At 35.2% G+C, this 12538-nt stretch overlaps 1 protein-coding gene across 6 annotated transcripts in view; it reads left to right on the top strand.

Annotated features, from left to right (window-relative positions):
* Window positions 1-8435, top strand: part of Tmem196 (transmembrane protein 196) — a 97823-nt gene extending 89388 nt beyond the window's left edge. For 2 of the 6 annotated variants that reach the window (XM_075947833.1, XM_075947835.1), the window contains exons 3-5: window positions 1724-1978; window positions 3114-3187; window positions 5389-8435. In XM_075947833.1, the coding sequence (XP_075803948.1) occupies window positions 1724-1978; window positions 3114-3187; window positions 5389-5431 (372 nt within the window). In that variant the 3' untranslated portion in view covers window positions 5432-8435. The remainder of the gene's footprint in view (window positions 1-1723; window positions 1979-3113; window positions 3188-5388) is intronic. The other 4 variants (XM_075947839.1, XM_075947840.1, XM_075947834.1 and 1 more) reach the window with 3 other exon arrangements.
* Window positions 8436-12538: the final 4103 nt, after the last annotated feature.

Here is a 12538-nt window from a genome sequence, read left to right as displayed (position 1 = left end):
AATAGAACAATTTTGTAAATTAGTAATCAATTTTCAACAATATATTCAATAAGATATACAAAGATTTTATTGTTTCACCATTGGGTTTTCAATCCTGATAAGCACAAGTAAGGTAGCATTAACTTGGAAAAATGAAGCAAATGACTGGACAAATAGAAATCTTTGCCTGTCAAAATTTTCTTAGTGCTGTTTCAAACATTCATGGGCTGGTCCTCTCCTAGTACTTCACTGAAGGATATAGATTGCGACACTATTTTGATAATTTTCTCTACTCCTAAATCAATGTACTCTCCTTCCTCTCTCTGATATTGACCATGCCATACTTAATATTTTAAATCTCAATGCAGTAAAGTGTGTAAGAATTGCATAATTAGAAGGAATTGTGCAAATCCTTCTAATGAGAAAGGCAGCCTCACTTAGGGCCAGTACTCAAATATTACTTGTAGAGCTCAACTAACTGTTGAAAGCAAACAATATCTTATAATGTAAAAAATACATTCGAAAATATGTTATAAAACTCTTTGTCCTAAAGAATTAACACAACAAATAATATCAATAATATCCAGGAAGGTCTTCTGAAAAAGTTATGACTTTTTTCTCCTAGCTGTCCAAGGACAAAGCAAAATTATTTTCAGGAAACTATAAATGTACTTTTTATGAAATGTGTGTGGTGTGTCCAAGGGTAAGAAAGATTTGCTGGGAGTATAGTACAATTGCAGAGTACTTGCCTAGCATATGAGAGGTTCTGTTTGACCCTAAGAACTAGGAAGAAAAGAGTAATTGACTACTGTGCTCCAGAAAAGGAAATATGAATGGATAATAAGTAAGTATCATCCTCTAAAGATCCATTATATCCTATAGGGTAATTTAGACCAGGTTCCTAAAGCAAATACAGTTATTATGAGGTTCTTTAGAGAATCAACTAAATTTATTAGTATTCACAGGATGTTTCCTGCATAGAAAGCATATTACTTACTGCTGCCAAAGGTCCTCCATAGATTGATTAAGTATTTTAACTCTATGAATATGAGACCCATATTGAACCAGTAGTAAGATTAAGAATAAAAGCCATGTTCTATGTTTTTTAAAAACAATCAAACAACACTTTTGAAACAGAAGCTGTGTAATATTTGCTGTGGTGTCTCAGGGCAAAAATAGATTTCACTGATTTTGAGTCAAACTATGGAAAATTCCAAAAATGCTCATTTGTGGAAATACACAAAGATGATTTAACTAATTTCCCCAATTTCACCTAAGTAGAAGTTGTCGATACTTGGAAACTTGAGAAGATTTCAGAATTAAATAGAATTTAAGTCAGAGAATCTGAACTCATCACCATTCATTTCTCCAAATTATATTAGTGTTTCTTTCAGAAGACCTCTGGGAGGGATCACCAGGTGATGACTCTTCCTCAAAGGCATGCATATTAGAGACTGGCATTATTTCATCTGGATCTAGGCAAAAGATAAATTTAGTTTACTTCAGAGTTTCATAAATTATATACCATTGGTTTCATTTTAGAAGTTCTATGATGTACTTTCTCTGTAGTGAATCAGACTGAGTGAAGTCTTCACTGACTGGCACCTGTCACCTCTTTATAATCAAATAGAACACATCCTTTTCATTATAGGTTTACAATCCTTGGCCTGCAGCACCACAAGGCTCTATGTTCTGGACATCTCAACTTTATCAACTTTAACATCCTCTTTCTTCTTCTTCTCAGATGATCCTCTTTTCAGCTTGTTGTATCTGTGGGCTCATTGGTGGCATCCTGAATTTTCAGTTTCTTCGGGCAGTCACAAAGAAGACTTCATCATTGTACCCACTGCACCTCGCATCCATGTCTTTGGCATGTATTGGCATTGGGGGATGTACTCTGTCTTCCTGGCTCACTTGTCGTCTAGCCAGCTATGAGCAAAGGAGAATGTTCTCAGAAAGGGAACATTCCCTGCATCATTCTCATGAGATGGCTGAGAAAGTGAGTTTTGTCATTTTACCTCACACTGCTGCCATGCAATGTACACAGTAATCTAGGAGAATCAATTTACATGCTTAGATGGAAATTTGGGGATCACATTTTGTAAGTTTGACCCTGTTAGATTAAGAAAATGTTGTTTTAAAATTAATTTCTTTCTGAAATTCATAAGCGCAGCCCTATTTAGCACAATTTTGTAGCTTCCATCTATTCAAAACCATAGCTCCTGAAATAGCATTTCACAAAATGTTAAGCACCTTACTGAGGAAAAGCATACACTAAATACAGCCTCTGCTTAATAATGCCATCTTTAGAAATCACATGAATTCTCTTATCCAGTACATCCTTTGTGCTTATAAGTTGATGTGTTTGATTATGTAAATTGGATCCTCAAGCAGAAAAAAGCTCTTTAATAAGGTGACATAAGCCTTGTCTATGAGTGCAGATATTAAAATACTTATAAAGCTTCATTGAGCTCTCATCTAAACTTCATGCATATTTGGATAGCTTTTTCTGTATTTTACACAAGGCTGTTTGCATAATTGTATTATGAAGCCAATTCAAACAGAAAGTAATATTAGTTGCATTAAAAGGCAATTAGTATAGAAAGAGCTGTGTGTTCCAATTGCATTTGGTATACATTTCCAAACTCAGTTCCTGTTACTTCATCTATTGAGGAAGAGATAAACATCTGTAAAAATTAATTAACTAAATCAATGGGAAAGTTATATTTTGATTTATTTCTTAAAAATAAAAATCTACAGTAATAGCATAAAAGAAATAGTAGTAATAGTTATGCATATTTCTTTATAATTTTATTTTAAAGTTAATAAATATTTATTTTGTAGTTTATCTGGCTTCCTTTCATATCTTATCTATACATTAGGAAAAGCGATTCTCATTTGCTTTCCCAAGGAAGTAATTGTGGACATATTTGTACATTTAAAATAAAAGATTTGACATTATATTAGAAAAATTGATGTCTTCATATAGGTAATTAAAATAGAAGATAAGTACATACTGTAATAGATGCTCCTTTATGCTCTATTTTTATGCTAATGTTATGCTAATTTTATGTTAACTCTTCTTTTTATATGTTTGTTTGATATTTATTGTATAATTGTTATATTTACATTAGAGATTGAGAGCTATTGAAATAACCGACTTGCCCAGCTGTCCGATGGTGCCCCTAACACCAGAGCTACCTACAAGGTACGCTGACTTCTAGGGAGTTACTATGTTGGAATAGTGCTACAGAAAGCACTGCCTTTATTAGAAAGCCATGATGCCAGTAGATCAATCTGGACTGATGCTGTATGTTCCTCAAAGTATCCCTTTCAGAAGAGCTATTCTGAGGAGCAGATATAACCTACATGGCAGAATCTTACAACATCTAAGTTCATGGAGAATTTCAATTATTCACTCTGCCTCTAAACATTCAAACACATCTCTGCTTGGATCAATCATAATTCACTTTATTCTCTGCTGCATCACAATTCTGACTCAGTTTCATCATTCACATATGAAACTTTTCCTTTTAATAATAAATGAGTACGGATAAAGGTACACTGTGTATTTCTGTCATAATAATATTGAATGAACAGATAATCAAAGTTTAAAATTAATATAGTAAAATGTTTGTATATAAAGTTTCTATTGGTAAAATTAGGTGATCTATTACATTTCTAGTTGTTAACAACAGTCAAGGCTCTTGGATTGATCAAAGATCCTAACTGGAAATACAGAAAGTTACATTTTCAGGCCATTTGAAGGAAGTATTTTTTATAGATATTCTAGTCTTCTCAGCTAAATTAGAAGTATGATCTTATTAAATTGGAAAAGCCAATTTGCAAATGAAATGATGAGACTCATCGATTTAAAACTAACTTCCCTATAGTTTCTCTCAGTAATTTTACTGTATATGAGTCTGAGTGATTTTAGTTAAGAAAACTCTTGAATTTGTAAGATTTTAGAAAGCATTTTTCAAAAAACCTTACACTAAAAGAAGGATAAATATAGTTTTATGGAAATTAGGCATTTTTTTTCTTTTCTGTTTTTCATTTGAACTCTTCTTAGAGAATGGAAATGACAGATGAAATTCTTATTTCTATGTCCTTACTATGAAGTTTGCTTTTTCGGCCATGCAGTGGTGGTGCACGTCTTTAATCCCAGCACTTGGGAGGCAGGGGCAGGCAGATCTCTGTGAGTTCAAGGCTAGCCTGGTCTACAAGAGCTAGCTCCAGGACAGGCACCAAAGCTACAAAGAAACCTTGTCTCAAAAAGCAAACAAACAAACAAAAAAACCCAGAACTTTGCTTTCTCTCCTAGCAGAATAAAGAAGAAAATGTGCTTCATTAAACTTTATAAGTTTGGGAATTGAGTTTGGTTAATCTTTCTATTAATCAGTTTTTTATCATTATAAGCCTAACACCAGCCCAATAACCCTTACATTTCTATATCTGCTTTCATTGTGCCTTCCTTAGAAACCTTCCCAACAGAAACAAAATAGAAATGAGTATCAAGCAGAAGAATATGAAACAAGGAGTTTTCACTTGAAATGTTTTTGCTGTCCTTCAGAAAGTCAACTTGAAGTATAGAATTTTCAATCTTGAATGAAGGACAATTTTGCTAATATATATATATATATATATATATATATATATATATATTGCTAATTATATACAGATAACATATTATCTATAACACTATTATAAATGTTAAAGGGACTCTGATCGCAAGACTTCTTTTCATATAATGAGGGACCTAATAGCTAATGAATAGGGGCTGGCAGCCGGGCGATGGTGGCGCACGACTTTAATCCCAGCACTCAGGAAGCAGAGGCAGGCGGATCTCTGTGAGTTCGAGGCCAGCCTGGTCTACAAGAGCTAGTTCCAGGATAGGAACCAAAAGCTACGGAGAAACCCTGTCTCGAAAAATCAAAAAAAAAAAAAAAAAAAGAATAGGGGCTGGCAATGTGGCATAGTTGGTAGAGTGGTTACCTAGCAGCTCAAGTCATCTTACCGACAGGCAAATGACACATGCCTGGGTTACTCCCACTCCAAATATGTGCATGAGGATTATAAATTTAAGGCCATTCCCCAGATACATAGTAATTTCTTCCAAGTATTGGCTATATCAGACCTTGTCTAAAAATCAACCAACCAACCAACTTAACAAACAAACAAAAACAGTGAATAAGTTATATGAATTTAAATAACCTAAAATTTAAATATTTTCTATAATTGCAAATGAAACTCTCTATATTACTTTTTCATGTCTGTGTATTTACATCTTCACAAGCACATTATTGTTATTTCTTAGTAACAAGAACATTAAAACATGCCCCCACGTTTTCATTGCCCCCATTGATTTTTCTGTGTAAATGATGTCATTAAAAACAATTTCCTGTCTAGGCATGATGATTTACACCTAGAATATCAACATTCAGAGAACTGAGGCAGAAGGATTGCAAGTTTGAAACAACTCTGAGGTACACTCAAGTTTTACATCAGTTTGGGCCACATTTCTAAACCCTTTTCAAAACAAATATCTGTCTCACTGTGAATGTCTTTCAGTTTATAAACAAAAGGCTCCACAGTTTTTAATTTTTCTATAAACACCTATAGAATATTTTGACATTTTGTTGATGTGATTGGCAGAGCAGTTGTGTTTTTGGCAAAACCTGGTCAACTAGGCATCTTCTTTCTGGGTTAGTTAATTCCAAAAGTGAGTTGAAGTAAAGAGGGGAAATATGGGCATGTGAAAAGATAGTGTATACCTTGTGTATATAATCCTGGGCTGTCAGTTCAAAATTTTCATGTGATTTAAGACTCCAATAAATTTTATTTCCTAAATCACAACAACAGTATCAATCATTGTCCTTCCCCGCAAAATGCTCTTCAATGACTTGTAATCTCTGCTTTACTACTAAGCCTATCAATGTCTTACTCTAAAGTGAGTTTTAATTCATTCATATTATTTTGCTAACAGGAAATGACAGAGAACATGAGCAATGGAGGACCACAGCTGATATTTAATGGAAGAGTACAATCACTGTTTTAAAGAAGTGAAAAATTTTCAGGTTGTTCATGAAGTAGGAGAGGTCTTGGGAGCTGCAGTTAAAACATTTGTTGCATTTACAGTTATTTCTCCTGAGCATCCACTAAAATTATTCCTTCTCAATTTTGCCTCATATACCATCAGCCTTTTCTATAGGGTAAAAACTTTCCAGAAACATTGTAGATTTTAGTCTCTTCAGAAGTTGTTCTGAAAAAGACTCTTCCAGAAAACTAAATGAAACAGCTATGATTACTACTATACACAAACAGCATTTGACTAGCATGAGCTTTTATGAATAATTCAAAAGTAAACACATAAAGAACTAACAATAACATATTGATGTCTTTGTTTTGAAAGACTACTGACTTCAATTATATTAAGAATTAAAGCCTCAGTAATGCCTTGTTGTAACATTGTAATTAATTTCAATTTGTGAATGAACTACATTTCATAGTTTATTTGTAAACTACAAAAGGTGCAGCATAAAAGGTGAAATTTTAGTGAAAGAATATTAATCTGTATGATATTTTTGCACTTTTGCACAAATTAAAATATTGTTCAAGACAAATAAGTATGTTTTCACCATACTGTGCAGATTCATCTGCATGTTCATGAGATAATTTAAAAACAAAATATGTGTTATACATAGATGTAATATATTGTAAATATAGAAAATACATGCAGCATATACTTATAGCTACATGAATGTAAATAGAAAATAGTAAATAAGTTGTGTGGGTATGAAGGTAGTCTATCAGTTATAGGAAGAACATTAATCAAAGATTTACAAGACTATAAGGTCACAGACTTAGTTTCTACTCTTTCTGTCCATTTTCTTCTTTTTGTTAAGTATATTGTATGTAGATAGAATTGTGGCTTACATTTATAGAGCTGAGTGACTTGAATACTGAATCATAAATTACATAGTTATTGGGCATATTACTGTGATCATGGTGTTATATAAAATTAATTTTCAATATTTATTTATAAATATAACTTTAATCTTATATCTCTATATTTATAAACAAAAGTAATTTAAGTGTCTTGTGTCCTTTGATGATTAATATAAAATAATACAGACTGGTCATATTTGGGCAGGTGTATATTGAAAGCATCTGATGGTATTCTCAGTATAAAAAAATTGAAAGATAAACACATTCATATAGCTAGACTCAAATCTTCTCTTCCACAATGGAACAATAAAATAAAAACACAATATGTATAAATGAAGAAATAGCATGGACTTCAAGATGTTTCTGAAAATTAATTTCTGCCAACCTCCAAAGTAATATTTTAAAATAAGTAACACTTCACTATATATTTTTATTACTTGCCAAAACTAAACAAATTTCAACTCATTTTTATGAGTTATTCAATTGCAGGAAAATTCATACCTTTATTGCTCAGTATAAGAAAAGATTATAATCACAAGAAAGACAGGAGCTTTTATTGTGCTAACAAAACAGCAATAATTTGGTCTATGAGCCTTTGACAAGGCTGTTGAGTTTAACTCCTCAGAAAATTATGACTGAACAGAAATAGCTGCCCTCTACTTGTGTTTTGGTATAGTTTTGACTCTTCCCACAATTGTTTGGATACTTCATCTTCTGGTATATTGCAAATAGTGTCCATAGATTCAATCTTAAATAATGAATAAGTATCATATCTGTTCATTTCATGCCACATATAGACCTATTTCTCACTAACTATCTAAACTGTAAAATGTGAAGATCTCATGTATTTTAACAAATTGAGGCAGGAGATAGCTTCATCTTTAAGTGTGAAACAACTGGCTCTAACTTTGGTAGCATTTCTCTGTAGACATTTTATAAAATTCAGAATCAAAATACATCAACACATTTAATGTCATTTGAATTTATTTTTAAAAGCACATATTAAAAGATCAAAATGTGGTATCCATGCTTTGAAACACAGTTAAGAAGAGATGCAAACACTTCAGCTATCTAAATAGTTCAGTGTGTGTGTTTTTAACCAATTTTAAACTGTAATTATTTCAAGTCAGTGTTTCTTGAGTCCCATTGGGATTATTTACTTGGGATATGAGGTGATTCTTGAGATAAGTAGGGGGCATTAACACATTATGTAAGTAATTAAAGTTTTAATTTTGACCAAAAACTAACAAGGAATCAAAAACATTAATGCCTACATAATAGTTTTAGTACATACCCTTGAGGAAACATAATGTTATACTAAATTAAAAATATATGTAAAACTGATTTGGAGTATGCTTTACATACAAAAAGAAAAAGTTGTCATTTATTAAAAATTAAAAAATATTCATATGTTTATATGTGTGCAATATACACACAAGTGTTTTGAAGTGGAATGTTGTATGATGACTCCTGATGTTTACATAATAAAGCTATATGCTTTGAAACTACAGAGCCTATGAGCATTGTTCTTTTTATAGTTCAAGATGGTCTATTTCAACAAATATGTAAAGAAACTACTATTCTGACACTGGTGGAGAGAAAGGCTCCTGAGAATGAGGAAGAAGGGGGTCAGAACCAGACAATAATGGAATTCAAGAAGGTGATTATTTGACATAGAAAAAAATGAGAAAATGTCCTAATGCACACAGGTTGAATAGATTGAAGATATAAAAAGAAGAAAATGATTATAATAAAGTAATATCCCTGAGATCCAGGGGAAAATAAAGTGTAAATCAGTAGGGGCATAAAGATATGTAGGCAAGATGAGATTACATATTTCACAAATTAAGTGATATTTAAGAGAATTCTGATGTCCTACTTAAATTTCTCAAATCAGTTTTTATCAGTGGTTGCAGTGGCAATGACCCATTTCCCAAACATTTTTCTATATATTTCAAGTCAGTTATTCTTCATTTCATGTGCTCTAAATGCCATAAAAATTTAATCAATTATTCTAATAAAAAAGAGTCTCCTAACAAGTATTTATGTTTTTCTAGTTGTGGTAATATTACCCAGTTTAGAACCAGGTAGAAAACCCTTGAACATGATTTGGTGCCACCAATTTTAATGGTGTCCACAAATGCAGAACTGACTTGGTTAAGTTACAAACTCACCATTCTAAAGTATTAAGGCTTAGAACTTGAATGTCTTCCTGTCCTTCTGTAGGTTATTTCACAGTCAATAAAAAAATCTATATGAATCAAATACATCCATAGACTGATCAGAACTAGTGAAAGCTGGGAGAATCTTAATCCTGCCTCAAAGTTATGTGCCTGACTTCATTGACTTCCCATGGGAAGTCTTACACTTTCTGAGGAGTAGATGGGGGGAAGGTAGTCCAGGAGGAGGGGAGAGAGTGGTAATAAGAATAACTATGTATAATTAAGAAAATATTGCATTAAAATAATTCTTATATCGAAAAAGTAGTAAAATCAAATGAATGTGGTGGACCTGCCCACAGTAAAGCTCAGAACTTGATTTAGAGAATTTTTGGTTCTTTTTTTTTATTTTTAAATATTGGCTTGCAAAAATATTATGCTAACTCCATAATATTTAATGTTTGTCATGCAAAAATGAGCTGTCATGAAGTTCCTCTTCCTGGAGAAGTTTGTGGCTATAGTGGCATGAGCCACTGATTAGTACTGCATTTTTTGTGCTTGGGCAAGTGAAAATAATACTACTCTGCTTTCCACTTGAGTCTTCAACTTAACCAAAAAATGAGAGAGTTTAAACCGTATATTCCAAAGATTATGTAGCAAATATGTTTCAAAAACTTAGGGAAAATATGTTAAGCTCCATTTGGTTATAATGCTGTTTCCAAATAAAATTTCAGAACTTAACATTGTTCCACTCTATAATTCTCTAAGTAATCTTTCCGGAAACATGTGTAATATTTGTGACTCAAAGTACATGACAGCCAAAAAAATCAATTAGTCCAAATCCATAAATTGAAAGTTGTCAGTTACACAGAGGAAACCAATCAGACTGGATGACTAAAAAACATTTATAGAGGTAATTTTCCACTCCTCTTTGCCATGAAAGTGCTACACATTTAATATGTATATATCTCTGCTAGAAATTTGTTTTCCAATGGGTTGTTGAAATGATTAAAACTATCTCGAGGTTATGGTAACAGATTATACCACATGAACATTTGCATTACTCTTTCCTGGGCAATGTGGCCTTGAGGAGAATAAGAATGAGTAGGGTGCCAAAGACTGTTCTAAATTACATTGTTAGCCTGGGTGGCCCAAAAGGGAAGTGTGGAGAACAAATGATAGTTCTTTGCTTTGTGCCAAGATATTTCTACAAGTTTCTAGAAAATTCTTGTTGCATATTGTCAGTGAAATTTTTGTACTCACTAGATAGTCTGTGATTATAAATTATGTACTAAGAACAGAAAGGAGTCATATCTAATGTGAGAGAGGGAATATTTTGAGATTTAATTTCTTGAATTACCTGTAACTGAGAAACGGAAATGTATTTGAAATATTTCCCTCAATTTTTTTATTCAAGTAAATGCTAGACTCAGGGGAGTTACAAAGCAGTATAGAGAAAATTCACAACCAAGAGCGAGATAAGGTCAATGTGACAGCTTTCAGAAAGTGACCTAATTGCCAGACTGTCTACAGCAGGTGAACAATTAGCACGTCAGACTGTGTTTCTGAGAAGGGGAAAATCCCAACAAGGGAAATGCTAGTTTTAAACATCTTACTGTAGAAATTCTACAATTTTGTGAAAGAGGAAAATCTGTTATGGTTCTATAAATTTTAAGTCATAAAGCAATCCAGATTAATTAGTCGTTGCCTCTTTTAAAGCCTACCTGCCCCCAGTTTGTTTGCGTTAGAACTGGAATGCAGGAACAATTTTTCTCTCAAAAGTTTTTACATTTATTTACTGCACTGTATGCCATGGCATGCATGCAGAGGGCAGAGGATAATTTGCAGGAATATATGCTTTCCTTCCACCATGTGGGTTCTGGCCATCGTACCCAGGCGATCAGACTTGGCAGCAAGTACCCTTACCTACTGAGTCATCTTGGATGCCCTGGAACAATTTTTCCTTCTACCTCCATGAGCTCTCAAGTTGTGGCCAGCGAGGTCTTGATCTGTATTATATTCATTAAATCCCTTATGAAAAGTGATTTGCTTCGATGGTACTGAAGATTGTGTTCCCACCCATTCCTGTTTCACGTGGTTCCAGGACTCCAGCTCTTTTGACATCCTACCTTAAAGGACAGTTTCCCCATCACCACTGAAGAACCAGGTGCTGAATCATTAATTTCATATGTCAGATTAGTGCCAAATGTCTTTGAGCTTCAACGCCAAAGTGAAATAACTAAATACACTTTTATTGTGAACCACACACCGCTAAAGAAAAGATTTCTGCATGGTAGATGTTTGTCAGTCCATTTCTGTGAGTTCAGATTGAACACATGGGGAAGAGCCCAGGGGTTCTATTCTCTGCGTGAACATCCCCAATGATGGGACTGATTAATGCCTGTCAAATGGCAAGCTTTCAACAAATAGTTGATTAAATCGACCTTCCCCAAACCAATAACTTCTAGTCGTTTATTCATTCAAAGTTACTGGAACTAGCGCGTTAGCGAATCTTTATAGAAAGTGTGAATGATCCCCCCCCCAAAGGATCTCTAAATAAAACAATGCATGGGTCGTTTATAAAAAAATAAACATCACGTCTAAACCTAGTGCTATGATTTTGTATTTCTGCCCTAGGTTGGCCTCGGTTCCCCTCAGAGAGGCGGGTTAAGGATGGTGCTTGCTGCCCTTGAGCCTCCTTCCTTTGTAGTTTTTTGGGTAGTCTGGTTACGCTAGTCCCCGCAGCTGCGGAGCACGCGGCCACGCCCGGGAGCGCGCAGCTCCTGCAGCTCCTGCAGCCTGGCCTGCGGGGCCTCCAAGAACGCTGGAGCCGCTCCTCGTGAGCTGCCCTCTTCCTCACCACCTCCCTCTCCCTGTGGTTTGTGGTATCCCAAGAGGGACAGAAGGTGTCCTGCCAGGCAACCGCGAGAGCGAATAGCCTGTGCCCGTGGGAGGCGGCTGCGATCTTCCCTCTGGGGCCCAGCACTGCTTGAGGAACCCGGGACCCCAGGCCGTGACACAGCCCCGAGGCGCCTCTCCCACACTCGCCCTCCACCCCACCCCCTCCGCTTCCTTCCTCAGCTCGCCGGAGAGCGAGCTCAGGCTGGAGGCGAACCAGGGCAGGCCTCGGGCGCTATATGTGAGGCGTGGCCTGGCGAAGGAGGCTCTTAGGGGGCGTGGGGTTTCCCAGCTGGCGGCGGTGACGGAGAGGGTGCGCGGGACAATGAGATGGGCATCTACAAGCCGCTGCCGCCTTTAGCTGCCTTAGCGGGCCCACCTGCAACCACGGCCCGCGTGCTCGAGCCAGGTGTCCCAATGCTTTAAGGCCGGAGCGCCCAGATCACGGCGCGCTGCGACTGGGGCGGTGGGGACGTTCCTTCGTTAATTTATTTATTTGTGAGGTAATCTTTTTTTTTGTTGTTTGTTTGTTTTTCGAGACAAGGTTTCTCGGT

The sequence above is a fragment of the Microtus pennsylvanicus genome, chromosome 14, assembly GCF_037038515.1.
Source record: "Microtus pennsylvanicus isolate mMicPen1 chromosome 14, mMicPen1.hap1, whole genome shotgun sequence".
Lineage (NCBI taxonomy): Eukaryota > Metazoa > Chordata > Mammalia > Rodentia > Cricetidae > Microtus > Microtus pennsylvanicus.
Note: the sequence above shows the minus strand (reverse complement) of the source record. Positions and strands in the feature narration are given on the sequence as shown.